Here is a 22,448-nt window from a genome sequence, read left to right as displayed (position 1 = left end):
GAATTAATATGTAGTTCACACTACAAATACATATGGTTTTCGGATCATTATGTAAGGGGGAGTGGTTTCCATGTGAGATGGAGTATTGACTAAGGGGGAATGACATATCACCATAGTATTGTTGTTTAAGTTGTGATACAATTGAACTTTGACGCTGTGTAATGATACTATGACACTGTATAACAATGATTGAGAACTCTTGTTTTCTCGTTGTTATAGCTACGGATTTTCAACAACGATGATGCTAAACTTACAACCTTTTGGATCATTGGAGTACTTGGAAGTGACGAAGATTTCGAGTAATGTTGAATATTAGGCATGTGGAATAGGATCTACAAAAGTTTATTTATATATTTTTTACATTCCATATGTATTGATAGTTTTTGCACTAAAGTTGACAAAGGTGGAGATTGTTAGAGCATTGCTCGGTCGAACTCGCATGCGTTGCTATCTCAAGCATGTTTGTCAATGTTAGTGATCAAAACTATAAGTCTTGATTTCTAGTCTACTATAGCTAAGGTCTCGGATTAGGATAGAAAGTGTAGCTGAGCTCAAGAACTCCATGGCAATCATCATACAAGACGAAGGACTACTCAAGGAACCGGTGGATCTTCATCGACTAAAAGGTATGTGGAGACTTGAACTTATCTATCACTCAAAATTCTATTTATCTCCTATCTTGAGACAAAAGTCGTTTTCCTATATAGACTTAGATTATACACATTTGGTATTTCGAGCCGAGTTTATCTCGCCTATCTATTTCTCGAAATATGTGTTGGTAAAGCTTTCTCTTTATCCAAGTTCATATTTACCTAGTGACGAAAGTCATGTTATGTTTCAATCACTTTGAAAATTGCTCTGACGAAAAATGGTTTGTGAATAACAACTATATAACGTCATATGAGAATGTTCCAATGATTGAAATGAGAGTTTAGACTATGTTAGAGCATTGCTCGGTTGAACCCACCAAGTGTTGGTATGTCAAGTTTGGTTGTCATATTTTAGTGAATCAAAACTCATGTGATTATGTACTAGAGTTAAACTTCGTATAGGTTAGCTTGAAAGTATTAGGATATGAGACATTACAAGTATTGCGAAGTCCTGAAGATGTGAAGAAGCAAGGAGCTACAATGACAACAATCATCCTTCCACTTGAGGTTAGTGATATTTGACTTGAACTGTTTCATTCCCTAACGTATCTTTCAAGTCGTACATATTGAAAAACATAATTGTAAAGCATATATGAACTCTAGATAGACATAGTATAAAGGAATACAATACGAGGTTTATTTCTTAACCATTAAACTTTTCAGATAAGACATCGCCATAATCATTTGAATGCCATTGTGATTATGTATGGGTATGAGGTGAGGATTTCATCCTAGGGAACAATGTTTACATGTGTTCTAAGGAAGTAAGTTCATAAACTTGTTTGTGAAACGAAAAGGAAATTTCCAGGAGTTATTGGTTTTGTTATTAATTGCATATATTATAAACAACCAATGTGTGATAGAGTATAACCGCTCACAACTTGTTGTGTTCTTGGTAGAACTATTCACAAAGTCCTGACTTATGTATTGGTATAACTTTTATCAGTAAAATCAATATTAAGTAATCACCTGTGGTATGATCGGATTATGTCTGACCTTGGGGAAAGGGAACCGATCCTAGTAAGGGAAAGGGAACCGATCCTTGTAAGGGGTACAATACATCAAGGGGAACCGATCCTTGTATGGGGTGCAGCAAGGTTTATAGCAGAAAGGGGAACCGATCCTATGGACATGTGAAACACATATAAGTTAGATACCATATATATGTGGGGAACCGATCCTAGTACCTATTCAACCGAATCTTTGGGAAGCTAGTGTGACTATGCGTAGTACTCACATGGAGGTAGAACTGAAACTTGTTTTGGTAGAACCGTTAAACCCATGATTGTGATTGAATGTTGGTTTGATCAATCACATAGTTCTTGAAAGTCATATGAACCAATTCTAAACTTGTTTGGAAGTGTGGCAAATCGGTTTCAAGGTTGTAAGTGTGAAAGAGAACTTACAAAGTAAATATGTCGACAAACTTTGAACATGTGCTGTGAATGTTTATTTCTATAATTGTTCAAAGATATTCCTTAATGGCTAAGGGAAGAGAATCCCAGGATCGAAACATAAGTAAGTTAAGAATCTTTTAATCAAGGTTATTAATTTCATTTTGTAGGGAAATTACAGAATTAGTAATGTGCATTTACTAATTAGATTTTCTGAGATATTTCGATCGTTATTTTTGGATAGAGCATTTCCAGGAATTATGGAAAACGAATTTGTGCTTTAATGAATATCTTGAGAATATTTTCGGTTTTGGAAATTCCTTGGTGTCCAAACTTCCTTGTCTATAAATACACGAAGTTTGCCTATCTAGCAAACTAATCCTTCGTAACAACAGATTTACTCTTTTGTTGTTGTTACTGGTGTAGCCTCCTATCGAAGAGGAAAGTAATCTGATTAGGTGAAATCTCTTACGGACGCTCAGTTTAAAGTCTTCTTTGGGATTGAGAATCTCTAGTGCGACCCGTTGGTGGGAAACTAGATAATTGCGGTTTATCTTTATTTTTGATTGATTTAACTGACTAACAGTGGTTGAAATATGATTGCACCTAGTTTGTTTATTCTTGAGAATCTTCTCTTCTGATATAAGATTCACTCAAACTAGTTCAGAGTTTCGACATGGATCTTTAGACTGTTGTTAGTTCTAAAGACAATCTTGTGATAATCCATTGTTAACAGACTTCGTTCTGTGCGTGATTGATCACAAGAGATTCAAGTGATTGTGTGCAGGTTTTTATTGAAGATTTAAGAAGATTTGAAGACGAAGAAGATATTGAAGATCTGACTTGGGTTTTACAATCTTTGATGTGCACAATACTTGTTTCGGTAAAATAGGATCCAATTAATAATCGGTTTATCCTTGTGGTAGATTGGATTGATTAATTGAGTAGATCGGCATCAACACGGTTCTTCAGATTAAAGGTGTTGTTGGCTTAATCTTAATCGATTACCTTTGGGTGATTGAACATAAGATAGATCTAGACCTGACGAAGGAGTTTATGTTGAGATAAACGGAAGAGCCTTTCTCCTACTCATATCACTTGGTTGAATAGAGTTGATACCAAACAGATTTATTGTTACTTTATTGTTTGGAATACGAACCAAAGGGATTGATCCAAGTACGTGACTTATTTATAAGTTGGAGGCGTGGGAATACAGACGGAACTAGGTGAACTATAGGGTTAGTTACTTGGTCTCAACTATACGAAGTTAGTGTAATTTTGTGTAGCGGCTTAATCCTGAGAGTATTCAATTCTGGACTAGGTCCCGGGGTTTTTCTGCATTTGCAGTTTTCCTCGTCAACAAAATCTTGCTGTGTCGTTTACTTTTATTTTTCGCATTATAATTGTTTTATTATAATTAAAGTAAATTACACAAACGTTAATTCTTATTTACTTGATAAGAAATCCTATTGTGTTTGGTTAAGTCCGAACCTTTGTATCAAGTAAACATACTTCGTTGTTGTACTGTCTCGATTTCGTATCCATAGACGATCACACGAAATGTGAACCAATTAGTTGTATTGTCTCGACTCAGTCCATAGACAATCACTTTCGGAGAAAGGACTTATAGGCAGGAAAACTTTTAGCTTGAGGTATATTTGGGTACCCTCGCCTTTTCAGACTATGTAATCATTTGAAGGATGTAATCATTGTTGTGGAAACACATATATGTATAAGTCCTTATTGCTTGAACCGAAGTTTGCGAACTTCGTCGATCAAGTGAACCGGAGAAGTGCGTGAGCTAAGTCCGCGAACTGGAGAAGTTCCCAAACCCGAGAATTTTTGCTAGAGTTTGTAAACTCCATCCGAGAACTTAAGTCCGTGAACCCAGTCCGCGAACTTGAGTAGGTTATGTCTAAAAATGATGTTTAGTGAACTTATCCTTATAAACTAAGAATGCAAGTGCAAACCGTGGCTAAAGAGTTCATAAACCGATTCATGTGAATCAAATCGTTTTTGCTTCAATTGTGTCTTGTGTAGTACATGAGATTTCCTTGCAATTGAACAACTCTCTAACTAGTTCATTTGAGTCATTTGAACTAGTTATGGTGAAGAAGAATATGGTTGATATGAAAGTGATCATATGGCTAATCATTTGGTTAACTATTCTTGAACCAACTAATGTACAAGTTTGGGTACGGTTATACAATCCCAGGAACGTGCATTTCATTTGTGTATAACAAGCTATGTTTTCAATCTAACGGTTGATAAATATTAGCTTGAATCTAAATCAGGTTTTCATCTAACGGTGAATATTGAATGCTTTGTTACCAAGCTAACATTGATTGCAAACCCTGATTTGAAAGACTATATAAGGGAGAACTCTAGAAACTGGGAAACCTAGTCCCCACACATTATGTGTGATACTAGTTGTGCTAATCTAGAGTCGATTCTCCTTTAACCTTTGGTTTCTTCTTCTAAACCAGGTTAACGACTTAAAGACTTCATTGGGATTGTGAAGCCAGACCGATACTACTTTTCTTGTAGTTGTGTGATCTGATATCGCACGAGTACAATTGTAATAATTGTCTTGAGATTTCTATCTCCGATAGGCAAGATAAAAAGTAATCACAAACATCTTCATCTCATCGTTTGTGATTCCACAATATCTTTTTTCGCTGCGTCGATTAAGACTATTGTGAGGTGATTCATAATACTAGGTTGTTCTTCGGGAATATAAGTCCGGATTATCAATTGGTTCATGTTCACCTTGATTTATCAAAATACGGAACAAAACTCATAGGTATATTCGTGGGAGACGGATTTATCTATTATCGTTTATTTTTCTGTATGATACAAATTTTTTTATTAAAGTCATCGAATTTGGGTCGTAGCAACTCTTGGTTGTGGGTGAGATCATCTAAGGGAATCAAGTACGTAGTATCCTGCTGGGATCAAAGACGTATGAGCATAACTGTACCTTGGATCAGTGTGAGATTGGTTGGGATTCAACTACAGTCCAGACCGAAGTTAGTTTGAAGTAGGCTAGTGTCTGTAGCGGCTTAATACAATGTGTGTTTAATCTGGACTAGGTCCCGGGGTTTTTATGCATTTGCGGTTTCCTCGTTAACAAAATTTCTGGTGTATGTGTTATTTCTTTTCCGCATTATATTTGTTTATATAATTGAAATAATACAGGTTGTGCGTTGTTCAATCAATTAGAATATCCGAACTTTTGGTTATTTATTTAAATTGATTGACACTTGGATATTGGTCTTTGGTACCATTCAAGTTATCTCTCTTTGATAAAGACTCGCAGATTTCTATTTGCTTGAGTATATATCAAATCAAGAGATTTAGATATAAACTCTTTGATGTACTTTTATCTAGATTGAGTCTGACTGTCTAGTTGATTCTCTAGAAAGTATATTGGAGTTTTTCCATACAGATTGCTAAGCGAAATATTGGGTGTGGTTGTTAGACCCCCGCTTTTTCACTTATTTAATCCTGTCTTTTACATTAATTTACGAGTAAATGCATCTGTAAAGTTTTGACAATGCTGATCAATGTTTTCATTTGTTAAATTGAGTAGTCGAAACATTTTAGGAAGGTTTTACTCAACAATACAGTATAATTAACTTACATACGGTCACGGATCATACAAGGTGAAATTTGCAAGTATATCTGCATGCATGATTATACAAATTTTATTATGTATATTAAAATTTTGGATGCAGGATTTTCTACTGGGAGATTCACCGATTGCTTGCGTGTTGATTCTTGAGAGGATTACCAGAGGTGTCAAAAGTTTTGGTTCTGCCGCAAAGGGTGGATTTAGTCTCCTCGAATGGGGTGGTGCCGTGTTGTGCATGGAAGATTAAACTATCAAGATATGCTGCAACATAAAGGAGTTAATTTTTGAAGCTCTTGTATTCTTTGTGATGATAATGCCGAGTCTCAGTATCATATCCTGCTTCGTTTCAGGGTGGCTCAAAAAGATTGTTCTTCAGTCAGATCTGAGAAGAACATGGTATGGGTTATGGGTGTTTCCGGATTCAATAAATTCTTTGGAAAGGACTTGGTTACACAACCACTTATCCATTTTAGGTCAAATGATATGGGGCCTTATTCCGGCTGCTATGGTCCGGGTCTTATAGAGAGAAATAAAGTGTTGAATTTTCGAAGAGAAATATAATTTTAATACATAAATATTATTTTTCTTCAAATAAACGAAATAGATCCAATAAAAATTTGATTCAGAAATTTACATTATCTTTATCAAAGTCTTTCATTTAAAAAAATATACTAATAAGCATGTTTTCGGTTTCATTGTTTGAGTTTAAATATAAATTGAGCAAATCATCTATGGATTTATAAAAGATAATACTATGCATTTGTCGCTCTCATAAATTTTGAAACCATTTGAATTAATCAAGTAAACAAAGTTTCTTATTCAATTGCTTCACTGCTTGTTTCAAAATATATGATGACTAATCTAACTTAATTATATTTATTTAGTTCTTATGGGAAGTACAATTCATGCTTAATCTGCATAATTTTATCTTTTAACTTACATATTCAAGTATATTTTTATACTTTATGATGTATGAAAAATCATGCATTCTAGAAACAACATCAACAAACAAGACTAGAAGTTAATCTAGTGACATGAATGCAAAATCAAAAATATTCTTATGTTATATATATCCAACTAGAACCATTGGCTCTCAAAACTTTTGCGAAAGATTAAAATACATAGAACTAAGTATCACTCCTTGGGACGAGGAATTTATCTTTTAATTTAGAAGAAAAATAATAGTTAAGACTAAAGTTCTTTATAGTCTTATTACTTATGCATGAGTAGGTTCATATCTAGTTCTAACCCAGTATTCATATAATCATCCAAACATATAATAAGGAGTCGGTGTAGACATTTTGGTTGCGGTCGTCATCGAAGTAATCGTGGTCGTCGGGTCCTCCAACCAGAGCTCCGGTGAAGTTATGAAGATTTGGCTTGTTCGTGTTGCTCCGAATCCATCCTTCAGTATATGAATATCTTTGTACGTTGTCCAGAGTCAAGGCTCAATCTACCCTCTGATAAGCATGCATAGATTTAGCCACTAGAAAAAATTGTGTTCGTCAAGTCCCCCGACCAAAGCTCTAGTGATGTTATTTGGATTAGGTTTCTTTATGTCTCTCCAAATCCACTCTTTGGTGCATATGCCCATTTAGAAATATATTTGTCAAGGAAACTCATAGTAGATTTAGTTTTTTTTTTTTTTTTTTTTTTTTTTCCATTTGAGTTTTATTTTAGATTAATAGGGATTTACAAGGAATGAGAAAGGGTTTTAATTTACTGATTGGACCAAATAACTTAGCGAAAAAAATTATCCAAAATAAATAATTAAATATAAAGCAAGCAATATTTTTGTAGACACAATTTATTTATATTTTTGAAGCATGTAAGTACATGTTTTTGCGTGAGATTCGGTTGTTATACACCATATTTGTACACTAAATTAACAACATGTCGACGTTACATATTCAAATGAAAAATATATGCAGTATTCTATGCCTTCATATATTAACAGTGTTACATGAATCATATATATTTTATATTCAAATATAGGTATCACATGAATCACACATGAGTACCAAAAAATTTATAAATATATGAAAACAAAAATAATATATAAAGTGGATCAATATCTTCTTATCCAATTGTGCTTTATATTACTCTGAATAAACCTGATATCATCATATATTCATGACTAGATCATAGAGAAACAAATTAAGTAACAAGAATATATTGTTTTTGTTGTCGTATATATGTGGACGGCTAAGAAACTTCCAGTTGTATTTAAACTTTGCAAAATAAAGATGCTACCGTTAAGAGTATGGTAATTTTGGTCCTAAAGGACTTGAAATTTGAAGTCTGCAGGAATTTAAAAGTAAATAAAGTGGATGAAATTGCTCAATGGCAACATGTTGCAAGAGCTAAACATTTTAATTGGTGGAAGTGAACAAAGAACATGGATGACTGGTATAGTTCATTTTCGTTTTTCTAATTACTGCTACAAATATTTAGATATTCAAAGGGATTACCCATCTATCAACTCATTTTATTTTATTTTAGATTTTGTCCTTAGAGATATCTTTACATTATATAAATCCTATCTCTACTAGGGATATAAGATTCATAAAAACTAAAATCATAATACCCAGTAATTTTATTTATCTTTTCGGGTCGGGTTCTATCCGAATTAGCTAGCGTAGGTTTAAAATCCTTCTCTTTCACTTAGTAAAAGTTATAATGAAAATATAATCAGCCAGTTATATTTGGATAATTTGATAAATATGAAGAAAATCAAAAGACATTTAAAAATATGTGTATTAATTTCCATTATTATTATTAATACTAGTCTAGACGCACACGCGGTGCACTTGCCATTCGATTTCAAGTAAAATCCAACTTATTCACTGAGTAATTCGTAAATCAAAAATATCCATTTACAAAAAAACGGGTTTTTGTATGCATTCTTTTAAATAATATCAATGATGATACAGTATTTTGTTACAATAACCCCAAGACTGTTAATACAAACCTTGCAAGCTAACCATATAGGAAGCTAGATCGATCAAATAAGTACAACTACTTGACACCCTTAATCAAGGTCTATAAAATCGTTTTAGCAGAACTTAGTTATTCAAGTAATGTGTATGTCTATGTCAATTTATTTATTTTTATGCAAAGAAGTTTATTAAGCTGAACTGTTTTCACTCGCATTATGGCGAGTTACAGATTGGTTGATGAAATTAAAAATAGTGTCCATATATAATAATAATTTATAAATCTTTTGAGTGATGTTGGATGCACAATAGCTCGTTGTTGGTCATGATATTTCTTCCTTATCCAACGTGTCTCCTACTTCATTTCATGTTCTTCTTATGCGAGTTACCTTGAAGTAGTTAAACAACTTGGTTATTTCCTTAACTTCATTTAGTATGCACTGACTTTGCCATTCCACAGTCACTCTTCCTCCTTCAAGGTAGTCGCAGATATTTTGATTATCTCCTTCCAGTATTACCTTTGTTTTATCATTTTGTGTTTCCCATTGAGTTGCTTGTTTTGATGCCAAGCTCTCAGCCATTTATGAAAATATAGCCACTGTCCTGGTAGTTGTTGCCACTCCAAAAATGACTTTATAGTATCTGTCTGGAATTCCCAGCCCTGCTACAATCGCACCCCCCCTAAATGACGCATTATAGTGATCTTCACTAATCCTTCTGGTGCCGGTATCCAAGGTTGGTTTTTCCATTTTCTTCATTGAAGCCATATCTTTCTTGCATGCCAACTTGTGTAATGTTATTTCATTCTCGATAGTTCTAACCAATCTCGATGGCGTCTGTTTTTGTTCTCGGGAGACAACTTCACATCTCAAATTCCATATGTTCCATGTCACAATGCCACACACTGCTACCCAACCAATCAAATCATCTTCCCATTTTTTAGGAACTGTGAACCAGGTTTGAATCCAACTTAAAAGGTTCTGGTAATTCTGCAATTTTTTGCATCTAACAAACCTGGGATCAGAGTTTTTTTCTTCTGAAAACTGCCACTTCATTTCAATTAAAATTGTGTGATAATGATTAGGGAGTAATTTATACATGTGTGGTTGGTCCTAGTTGTGTGTCTAGGACTTTAAGTTTACCCACTAAATTAATTTAATAATATATATGTATATATGAAATAAGAAAACGAAAATAAGGCACATACCCGAAGAGCAAACATGAACATATAGAGTGCCTAGATATTTTGATCGGGGATGAAGATCCGACTAAAAAATGTTGCCATACCTTGCTGCCGTAACAAAGACTGCCAAAACCTGCAAACCTGAAAATGCAAAAAAATGGGCATGCAGCCCGGTTCAAAAACCTGTAAACACCATATTTTGTCTCATTTTCTTAGTGATGTGGCTTTGGTCGACAAACTAATAGTTGTATTCGCAGGCTCGTTTTTTTTATCCTGATCTAACATCGTATGTGATGGTAATTTTTTTACATTGTGGGAATCTAGATGAATATTTAAAAACCTTAAATTAACGTGACAACTCAATTGCTTCAAGTAACCATGACCATTTGTGCCCATCCCAGTCCTATATGCCGCTTCATCAACATCAAATCTTAACCATGAAAGTGAAAGTAAGTTCAGTCTTTCAAATATTTTAACAACCATAAACAATATTTTCAAGCCACCGAATCATTGAGGTATCATTTGTCAGGAATAAGAAAAGAAGTTGATTATACTTACTCGATTTTTCTTCTAAATCAATTGTATTATCTGTATTTCGTTTCTGGCAGAGAACGACATATTCATCACAAAATTCTGTCATATTGCCAAAACATCTTAATAGAAGAATTGAAAGCAATCTCCTTTTAAGAAAAAACTACTGAAACTCAATATTATAATACATGTATAATTGAACTCTAGCTGTGAAAGAAACCTGAAACTTAATCCGTGTGTCATGGTCATGTGGTGCCCCTGCAACCAATTTAGGGATGCATTTATCTTCAGTTGAATTAATTAATTGTTTTACTAGCAGTTAACCCTGTTTTAAGTTTCTTTTAATCCGTTAATTTTGTACAGTAGTATCCAGAACACGTGTAGGGTCAGTGATGTATTAGGGTTCAGTGTTAGGTCTCTTCTCATTCAATACGTATGTACCTGCATTTAGAGTTTATCATGAAAATAGAACTAAATAGGAAGTACAGTGGTACTGAGTTACTTAAGACTACCTGTTATAGTTTCATCATCTCTATTATTATCTCAGATATCAAAAGACTATAACAATTGGTATCATCCAGAGATCCTTTTCCACTCTACATCATGGCAGTACCAACTATCAAAGATGTAGATTCCACCACCCGTGAACTTTCCCAACTACTCAAAAACCTCACAGATATACACACACGTGAAGATGAAGAACGTACCGTTGCTGCTCTGCGTCAAGATACCTTGCTTGCTTCCTTGGTTAAGATTTCTGAAGAAAACCAAGCAAAGTTTGACTCTCTTATTACACTTCTTTCTAGATCTCCACCAGACCCTCAAGGTTCTCACACACCACCTTCCTTTGAGAGTTACACCCAAAAAAATCACACTGGAAATCTCAATACCTTTCCTAAAGCTCCAAGAATTGATTTTCCAAGATTTACTGGTGAAAATCCTCGTAGTTGGGTTCAAAAATGTGAAAGATACTTTCAGATTCACTCAATTCTTTAAGACCAAAAAACATAATTTGCTTCTTTACACTTAGATGGTAAGGCAGATTCTTGGTTTCTCGATTTTCTTACTGGTAAAACTTCTATCTCTTGGCCTCTTTTTGTTGAAGCTATATGCAATCATTTTGAAGATCTAGCAAATGATAATTATGTGGGTTATTTGAACAAGCTTTTTCAAGTTACATCTGTTGAAGATTACTTTGAGCAGTTTGAACAATTAAAGGCTTTAATGCTTAGCAAAAACCCTCATCTCACTGAAGAATACTTTGTGTTGAATTTTATTAGTGGGTTGAAAAAGGTTTTGAAAAGTTCTGTGCAGATGCACAAACCTACAACACTTTCTCAAGCTTTTTATTTGGCTAGATTACAAGAAATAATTCTGTCCTCTCAAACCCAACCCTCAAAAACCATTCCTCTTAAACAAACACTCACTACTTCCACCTACAATAAATTTGTTCCCCAAAGAACACCTATTATTCCTTCAAATATAGGTGCTTCTACATCTATACCCACTTCTCAGTCTTCTAACCCACCACCCACCAGAAGATTGACTTATGAGCAGATGAGTAAAAGAAGATCTCAAGGACTTTGTTTCCACTATGATGACAAATGCCAACCATGCCATAGATGTAAATCTCAGCAATTATTCATGATTGTAGCTGATAATGAAGCAGATTAGCTGGATCTACCATCTACACATGATACCCTTGCAGATAATTTGGTTGAATCTGACATGGAGATTTCTCTTCACGCTCTTACTGGGAATCTCAATCCTGACACAATTAGGATACCTGGTTTCATTAAGAAGAGAACTATAACTGTACTGATTGATTCTGGTAGCACTCATAACTTCATTGATTCTTACCTTGCCACTCAATTGGGGTGTGAAGTACACTTCAATTGTGGACAGACCCCTGTACTTGTAGTCTTAGCACCATTAGCCACTGTGACCAACATGTGACATCAACAATTTTCTGCTGACTTGAGATTACTTCCTCTAGGAAGGTGTGATCTAGTTTTAGGAGATGATTGGTTGAGAAACTTAGGTAATGTTACTTTTAAATTGGCCAAACTCTCTATTTCATATCTTCACAATGGTCAAGAGATTACTCTGTAAGGTACATCTACTGAACCAACTCTCATGCTGCTTAATAGCAATGCAGTGAAATTTTTTATCAAAAAGAATACTCCAGCATACAAATGACCAAATTTTTCTGACATTCACTTGATGCACCCAAGTCAAGTCCCATGTAATACTGACTTGGCGCATACAAATGACCATATAAATACACACCTATTTGTACTACTATACATATTGTATGCACATACCAAACTGACTTTAGGAAAAAAAATACAAATATTTTTTATAGAATATATAGTAGTAGAAAAACAATGCAAGTGGTACATGCAGAAAATGTGAACAACATTTATGGTGCTTTACCCGATGGTGTGAGGCTTGACATTATTAGCTGGCTTTGCCCATCAACACCATGGTTAATTACCGTATGTCCGGTTGGCCCTTCGGTCTAGCATTTGATAAGAAAAGAGAAATCTAAAAGAAATTATAGTGTAGTCAGATGTATTCTTTTCAATTGGTCTATTTGTAATAATTTTCTTTGGTAGTTATGTTATATCAACTTTGATTTGTAACTGGAATGCAATCATTGTGAGTGTGTAATTGCATTTGCTTGTGGTTTTGTTTTGTATCTTGCTCGCCTGACTCTTTGTGAAAAAAATAGAAAAAGCAGTGGTGATTGTCCTGTCTCCTAGGGCTGCACATGGGACGGTACAGTCCGGGTTTCTTATGAACCCGGTACCTGTACCTCATACTAACCGGTACCATCATCTGAGTACCTGGACTTGCACCTGTACTTGGAAGAACGATCCAGTATAAGACTGGTACCGGATTTTTACCTACTACAATCATGAGAAAATACCCAGTTGTTATGCACCACAACACCGGTCCATTGCATTCAAAACTTAAAATTACGGCTTGCTTTGACCAAGACTCCACTTTTGGCTCCGTCGATGGAGCGTATGAAGTTCCTGGAATGTAGATAGACCAAAAAAGGGAATGCAGAATTAGAAATAAGAATTATAGTACCACTGAAAGAAGGGGCACCCGTGGAAACATCTCTACTGACAAACCATTTCTTTTTTTTATAAGAAAAGAAGCCAAGAAGCTGCAGCAATTACATACTACGAATAAAAGTTCTGTCTCCAGTGGTTATAGTATGATCCCCATTGATCTGCTGTAATAGGTTGTTGATTTCAGATCCTTCCCATTGTTTTGGAATATTACAAGCCGCATAAAAGTTTGCTAAATTTAAAGCTATATAGTTTTGAATAGAGTTTCTGGTGCTCCAAGTTACCATCTCAAAACAATTCTCCCTTTCTTCCTTTGGTTGAAACCTTCTTTCAATTTGCTCGGCATGGATACTTCTAGTCAGCTTTATTAGATTGCGGGAATTTGATTCAATCTCCATTCTGCTCTCTAGCTCCGCAGCCTAGTTGTATGTCTTATAAACAGTTTTTCTTTCAATCTCTATGATGCTTCCTTGAAGGTGCCCAATGCTTCTTGCCCCTGTGTTGTCGTGCCACAAAGGGAAAGTGTAAAATCACCAAGGTGTAATATCCTTAGGCTAAGTCTTATGGGCTAGATTGAAGGTGCTAGATTAGCAGTTAAGTGTTGCAATTCAAAAAAAAAGTGTGGCTAAAAAGTTAACACTAGTTCTCTCTCCTACCAGTTGCTAGCATGTGAACTAGCAACTAGATAGTTTCGTTGAATGGTTCAGCGCTGTGAAAACCACCTTTTCGCGGAATGATTCAGCGCTTGGCGATTTACTTTTTGATCTGACGATTAAGATTTAAAGCGTTGAACCGTTCATCGTTGGGCGCTGAATGGTTCATTGCTGGGCAGTGGTCCCAGCTAACATGGACTGCTAATCTAACTGCTAGATTAGCACTCCCATAAAATTTAGGTGATTGTCCTAGCTGACGTGAATTGACAATCTAACTGTTAGATTAGCACCCCATAGGACTTAAGCGTTTATCAAGGTTGTTCCGGCACTACAATTTCCGAAGCGGATTGAATATCAGAAACTCCCCTATATCTTTTTTACTTTCTTCCTGTCTCTTCGACATTCTCATCAAGAGAAACCATAATCTTTCATAAACTTTCCTGAAACCCTAAAATTAAATTCCAAAATGGCGTTAAGGATTTCACTAATTTCCCCCAAATTCAATAGAAAACCCTCAAATATCCAAACCGAACGATCCCTCTTACCACCACCAAACCCTATGAACAGAAGAAGCACATTCCAAGTTTCTTGCAGCAAGAAAAAAACCAGTGATGCAGAGATTGCAATTGATTTAGCAACAGAGATTGCAAGAATAAATATCCCTGCAATACAGAGAAAAGAAGCCATGAATAAAAGCAAGGAGCTTTTATTTGGAGAGTTTTGTCAGTACCTAAGTCAGAAACCAGAAGAAGTGGAACAGAAATGGAGAGATATGGATGAAACAGAGAAGATGGGTTTAGTGAAAGGGTTTGTTTCTGAATGGAGTTTATCATTTCATCCTTTATCTTCAAGGTCTGTTAAAGACATGCTGGAAGAACACTTGAAAAAAGAAGTAGAAAACCCTTCTGTTAGTTTATCTTCTTCTCCTTCTCTAATGTTTCCTAGTTTGAAGAAAATTCTGGGCATGACCCAAAACGGTATGTAGATTTCACATTTAATTGTTGAGTTTTTTAGTTTTTTTTACGAGTTGATTTCAATTTGGAGTTTTGATATGTTTTTCGATGATAAAAATTGGATAGTTAGAGGTCTGTAAAAGATAAGTTAGATATTATGATCAAACATTATGGGTAAAACGGATAGGAGAAGCATATTCTTTTGAGTTCAGAGAAAACTGTTTGGTGAAAATTTGATCTTGCAAATTACTTGAAACGTTTTAGTATACATGAGTAGCTTATTTTGTCTAGAATTGTACTGCCTTAGAGAATGATCAGTAGGAAATGTAGCACTAAAAATATAGATACAATTGTTGTTATATTCAACCATGTAGGTGAAAGATTAATAAGAGTGACCTATTGGTTTGAATTCAGAGTTTGGACCTAGATGAAATCCTTCTCTAATTCGTCCTGTGAGTGAAAACTTGATCCTGGAAACTATTTGGCTTCCTTTTTATTCCCATGAGTTGCTTATTTGTTTAGAATCCAAATATGGGTACATACGAATATAGTATCCCGGAGAATGGTTAGGAGAAAATGTAGCATTAGATCAAAACATTGTTCCTCAATATTAGCTTTTGCATAGATAGTCATCATATTGTACTATCTTGATACTTAACTGAAAACCATACCTTCGATACACACCTGAATTGAAGATTGAATCAAGAGAAAGATGAAGAAATATCTGAAACTAAATTTCCTCTGTTAAGCACGTTCCAGTAATTGAATTTGAAGAAGAAGAAGCACCCATCGACGTGATTTTCTTCAATGTAAGACTTGTTGTGTTTGGCAGAAAATTGATTATTCCAGATTTCCTGTTCAATTTGACTAGAGTTAGAATTTCCTTTTCGGTAGTTTCAGTCTGGGAATTTGATTATTACAAACTTACAATTTTAGTTGGTTATATACTTTGTGGATTATATATGCTTTACACCTTTTTTATGCTTAGAGTTACTTGTTTATTGTCGGTTTTGAACATGATTTGGTAGGTTTCAGAAGCTTAGAAACCATTACCTTGGTTTCGATTTTGGTTTAGCCCAAAACCATACCATGTGTAGCCCTCCGTCCAATTTTCTGGACAACAACCACTTCTCTATAGGCACCTCCTTGTCCACTCCCCAAGCTCTTTCAAGGAAGCGCCCTCTTGTGCTCTGGCACTTCACTCATGACAGGCAATCGATTTGTGATAACCCTTAGGTCAGGCACGAGTCGGGTTATGAATTTTGGATATATGCATTAAGAATTTGACCATGGGTGAGACGTTAATCTTATGAATAGACATATCAATAGTAATTATAACATGCGTAACATCGTAATAGTGCAAAGCATGTTAAGTATCTTCTCGGCTTCTTTATCTTCTGAACTTGATGTTATTTTATGAATGTTACTGGTGATTGATAGTGGAAAACTTCTGATTGAGAGAGAAGTCTCATTAAGGGATTAAGAGAGAAGTCTTGTTTTGTGGCAAAGCATGCTAAGTTGCTAATCAAACTCGGCACTTCTGACGCAAAGCATGCTAAGTTGCTAATCAAACTCGGCACTTGTGACTATATGATTAAAATGGGCATACACTGCTCTCTTTTATGTGGGCTTTGCTTCAAGTCATTGGAAACCGTCGAACATCGGTTTCACTTTCTGCATTACAAATTTACAAGCTTGCTGAAAAGACTTACAATATTCTTCTTCCAAAAACCAGATTAGTTGGGATCAGGCCAACATATTCTGTCTTTTACAACAATCTCCGTGGCTTTCAAAAAAGAAGAAAAAAAATTAACTGGCGATTCATTCTCCCGCAACAACTCATATAGTTTGAAAGGAATGAAATCAAAGAGTTTCTCAAAGCAAGTGTACAAAAAAAGAAACATTGCACATCAGAAGTGGGGGCAACAATCTTCATGTGGGTGGGACTAATTTACTCATTTGGGATCCTCAATAAGCCCCCAATGTGTATAGTGTTTTCTTCTTATTATTTTCTTTTCCTTTTTCGTTATTCTGATTTTACAGAGTTCGAGATCTTCGCTTTATACTACTCTCTCCGTCCTTAAAAATATGACATATTTCACGTTTACACAATCCTTAAGGTAAGGAGAATAGTGGAGTATTTTTAAGTATATTTTAAAAAAAAAAAATACTTTGTGCAAGTTTTTGACAAAAACTGCTTCAAAAATCTACAACCTTTTGACACAACTGTTTCAAAAATCTAGAAACTAAATGTTCTTCCTAGGATCCAAGTTTTTGCTTGGAAACTTCATACAGATATTCTCCATTTCAGTGGCCATCTGGCAACATTCGTACACCACATAGATCCAACTTGTACTCTATGCAATAATGCTATAGAAACTATGGAACATGTTTTTTTGAACTGCCCCTTCAGTAGAGCTGTTTGGGCTAGCTGCACCCTACATCTAGAAAATACTACTAACTGTGCTCAAAGTTGTTCCAATTGGTGTAAGACTTGGTTTTCTTTTACTCCCTCTAGTACCCCCTTAAGCAATTGGTCTCAGCTATGTGCCACTACTACCTGGTTTATCTGGAAAGTCAGATGTGACTGGGTTTTCAAAAAAATTACCCCAAATCCTTTACTTAGTGGGAAACAAATTCTAGACCATTTGCAGTCTGTCACTAGAATCTCTCAGTCTTTCCAACAGAATTCCTGGAGTAGAAACAATCCTTCTAGGAAAATTTTGAATACTGACCGGAATACCTTCGCTTTTAGCACCCGCTATGATAGAACCAGTGAACTTACTGGAATTCGATCTATTATATATGATGTTACAGTGGAGAACCATCGGAAAAGAACTAACACTATCAGAGCTCATAATAAAGAGGAAAGAGACTGCATAGCGGCCATTCAAACTTTGGAATGGACTTCCCAACTGAATTGCAGAAAATTTCAACCTTCTAGGAAACAATTCCAAAATCAGGAGATCAATGCAAGAAAGCAGAAAAACTACAAACTGGAGAATTAATAGACTTATGGATACTCTTTTGAATCTTTTTAAAACTTTTAATACTATTTTGTGTAAGGATTTAAAATCCAAAAACCATGTAGACCTATCTTATGTGGTGAGATGTGGGAGACCTATCCATGATCCTCTTATCTAGATTCAGGGTGGTTTCTTCAGTCTCTAAGTTGTTTCTGTTTCTTTTTTAGTTTTATTAAAAAAAAAACAAAGGCTAGTATTTCGTATACAAATTGGTATTTCCTACATTATATTATTGTATTAATGCTTAATGTAAGTTGAAAAGGAGAGGGTAACTAGTAAACCACCAACTTTTTCGTTCGGAAACCCATATGGGCAATCCTTCTACAATATATACGTTCTGTTACGAAACTGTATTTAAGATTGTTTTAACAAGGTAAACTTAGTATATATCCGAGTTGTTCACGAACCGAATTCCAACAAAAACAAGTCTTATAATCTATATTTCAAGATATGAATTCAACAAGAACGAGTCTTATAGTTTCTTTACAGTTGAGTTAATACTATCTAGGTTTAAATACATACACAACCTGTGATATTTCAATTATAAAGATAAAACAATATAATGCGGAAAAGAAATAACACAGACACCAAAGTTTTTTGTTAATAAATAAAACTACAATCTTGTAAAAAAAAATCCGGGACCTAGTGACTTAAGCTGTTACACCAATTACCTACTACCAGATTTCTGACTAGATGTAGTACCTGCTTCAGTTGTATTGGTGCACCTGTAAAAATCCTAGCAAAACACCGATTCTCTTTAAGAATTGCTCTTGTAAATATTTTAGCAGAACGTCAATTCTGTTTAAAATATGCTCTTGAAAATCTTCTAACAGAACTTTAATTCTCATTAGAAGATACTCCTCAATAATTAGAGTTTATCGTTCCGTAACCTAATTAATTCTTCCTCACAAGATCACCTAAAAATAATCTGGAGATATCTTGATCTATCAAATCTAGGATTTATGAAAAACACCTGGAAACAAGTTTCGTAATTATCAAAGATGATAACTTCCCCATGCTTTACGATCCCTAAGTAAAGTCTTTTGGAATCTCACATATGGAAACAACCTTATGCAACTCATACACAATTTTTCAAGGGATAGTTTGTGTCATTACATGAAACCTTTGTTTATACTGAATGATTAAGGCTAAGTTGCTTGAAAACAAAGCTACCTTATCTAGGAAAGTAAACACCAAGTATTGACTAAAAAAGCACTTTAGTCACGTATTTCCCGTTTTACTTCACGAACTGTTGCCAAAAGTTCACGAACTGCCTTAGCAACACAATAAGTGTTGCTTTAATAAATCACTCATAACCTCTTCGTTATGGCTCGTTGAATTCGTGTTCTCATTCATTACAACATGAGGACCTTTCCAAGGAACAAAGTCATTCTCAAAAAAGTCTTAGGGATCAAATATCCTCGAGCATATACATAAGTGTATATTTACACGTCACATGAATTATTCCATAGGTGAGCACTTGTTTCGATAGATAGGGAGATAGAGTAAACAAGAGAATCAAGTGTTTATTACTAACCTTTAATGAAGTTCAAAGATGTCTTCGTATAGTCTTCAATCTCCATTCTTCAATGATAGCATTGATTCTATATCTTACTTCTTAAACCAAATCTAGTCCGAAACCGACTTTTAGGAGACTAAATCAAGAATGCGTTTTTTTATCTAAACTTGATAACTAACTTGAGACACCAACGCTAGTGAGTTCAACTTGGCAATGCTATAACATAAACGTGTAATCTTAGTTATAAAGCTAGAAAGATAAGCGTATTCATCATTCATGTGGTGCAGTAGTATTAGGAAACGTCACTGGTACAAAACCGGGTAAAAACCATTCCAAAACGACCCCATGGTCCAGAACCGAACCAAGTCCATGCCGGTTAGGTGACTTGTTAATCTGGTTTGATTGATAGTTTTAGCTGAAAATCGAGACGATCCACTGATGTGCATTCTAAACGAGCAAAGATTGTTTGTATATATCAACAACAACACCAACCAAAAAAGAAAAAGAGAAAAAAAAAAAAAAACTTTACAATAGAAATTTAAATCTTGATTGTTCATCACCACCCGAACCCGGCCGTCACGAGTGCATGGTGTTTAGGGAATCAAAGTATATTTTTTTTTAGTGTAAATGGAATCTCAAATCCTAACTAAACATATAAAATTAAGCATACAATTAATCATTAATGGTTGTCAGTGATGATTCCAATTCTAATAGTAGTTATTGAGTTCATCATATAATGTCATGTGCTACAGAATCATGGCAACTAATCAACCACCAAGGGCTTAGCCACGAAACCCTTTAATATTCAATTCCCATATAGTTATTTAACAATTTGGAAGTCTCCATCAAAATTTTAACTGAAAAAAGGAATCAAGCTCCCCTTACTTAATCCATGTGATCACGCCAACTACTAATTATTGTACTGATAAAAGTTAGCAAATGTGTAATCCCATTTAACAAATCAAATCCTTAATCATAAGTTCACTTTTGTTTTAGTATCTATTATTTTTTTTCAAGTTAAAATTTAAGAACTCCCAACTTGTACAGGGGATCCGTTCCAAAATCGATCAAATCATTGATTGTCATTTTCATCAGCATCGTGGATAACAGACTTGCTAAACTTCTATAGAAAATTTTTAACTCCTACGAAATGAATCGCGCACCACTTACAAAATCCGTACATTTAAGAGATCCAACTCCAGCGAAGATACATATACATCGAACCGTAAAAGATTGTGGTTTCAAAATAGATTTTCTAGTTTTTCTATATCTCTAATGATAAAGAAATTGGCTTTGGTCATATACAAACTAACAAATTTCCACTGAGATTGATGATCAGATTGCTTAACTTAATATTCACAATGACCCTACTTAACTTTCGACTAAAAGAACATTTGTGGATCTTAATTCTCTTTCATATGGGGTGTTCAACTATATCATTATGTGTATTGTGGGTTGTTATTTGAACTTAGTTTGAAAGTCTAAATCATGCTTATTAGTACTTTTATCAAGATAAAAAAAAATCAAACCTGAACTGCTCGTTTTTGATTTAAACCATCTCATCAGTAAATATGATTCAAGAGCACGTTCATCTATCCTAATTCACATGTATATAGCGCAGTCTATATATTCATCCATACAGCAGCCGAAACTTTCTTTGGTAGGATCAAACAAAATCCCATTCAAAATTTATTTATTATTATTTTTTTTGACAAAGTTCTAGAGGATAATTGTATTAATCAAAGGGAAAATAAATAGAAGAGAGGGGTTGTAAGGCCTTATTTCCAGAGAAAAATAAAAATAAAAAGCAAAACTTTGCTTTTAGAGTCGTATATAAATTGGCAGTGATTAAATACAACCCATGTTAGAGCTAAATACAATCAAAAGGTAAAAATCCAAATATTTGTGAACCGAATTTATGTGGGTAACAAAACCCATAATTATCTTCATCTTATCTTCTCTTCCCTAAAAGTCAGGGTTCATCGTCTATCCTTAGTTTCACGGAACAAAGAATCGATTGTCTCAAACATATAATAATTATTTATGTATTTTTTGATGTTTTCAATCAATATGTGTGGGATGTTGCATCTTTTTTTGTGAGGCTTAATTTGTTTTATGTGGAAAATAAGAATCTGGGATTTTATTTTGAGTCGTCTAGCCATGGTTTGATTTAAAATGTTCTGAAAACCATGGTTGCCTCCGTAACGATCACTGGAGTAACTAAAACTAGAAATTTGTTGTTAACCACCGATTCATTTTTTGTATCTAATATTTGAACTAATCTTGATACACTTTTCTTATCTATAACAAAAAAAATTCAATGTGACTTCGATATCAGTAGAGTGATTTAAGCTTATGATGATGATTCTTGTAAACCTATTAATCTTTTATGATTCTATCATCATCATTTTTTTTTACTAATTAAACCATACAAGTTGATATGAAATGTACAACCCGCACTTTTCGCAGAACACATGCTCAAAGTTGCATCAACGAACAAGATGAAGCCTCATCTTGAGCTTATGAAGTTCACTCAAGGATGTTTATCCAAGGAAGCATCATTGTCCCTATGTCCCTTACTCAAGGAAGTCGAGGATGTTCCCCAAGGAAATGTTCCTCGAGGAAGTGGTGGGTGTTTACCTAGAGGATGTGGTACTTGTTGAATGTCAATCCTAGCCTCTTCAGAATTTTTATTTGTAGAAATGTCAATAAGACATATATAGGGAGGAGATGTTGGTTGTTTGAGTTTAATTACTCAAGGAATTTTCCCCAAAGAAATGGGGATGTTTTCCACAAGGAAGCACCGATTACACACGGCGATGTGCATGTCTTACGAAATACCCTTTGGCCTATACAGACTGAGATCTTTTTGGATTTGGCCTTGCA

The 22,448-nt window shown here is 34.6% G+C and overlaps 1 protein-coding gene across 1 annotated transcript; it reads left to right on the top strand.

The window, feature by feature from the left end:
• The first annotated feature begins 14,414 nt into the window (after nt 1-14,414).
• On the top strand, nt 14,415-15,087 carry LOC113353139. Its single transcript, XM_026596834.1, has one exon. It carries the CDS (start codon nt 14,531-14,533, stop codon nt 15,047-15,049), a length of 519 nt encoding a protein of 172 aa, XP_026452619.1. The 5' UTR covers nt 14,415-14,530; the 3' UTR covers nt 15,050-15,087.
• Nucleotides 15,088-22,448: the final 7,361 nt, after the last annotated feature.

Source organism: Papaver somniferum, chromosome 2 (assembly GCF_003573695.1).
Source record: "Papaver somniferum cultivar HN1 chromosome 2, ASM357369v1, whole genome shotgun sequence".
NCBI lineage: Eukaryota > Viridiplantae > Streptophyta > Magnoliopsida > Ranunculales > Papaveraceae > Papaver > Papaver somniferum.
This window is presented reverse-complemented; position numbering and strand designations above follow the sequence as displayed.

Bases quoted from the DNA above. Each gene is read 5' to 3' on its own strand.
- LOC113353139 (XM_026596834.1), top strand. From the start codon at position 14,531: ATGGCGTTAAGGATTTCACTAATTTCCCCCAAATTCAATAGAAAACCC.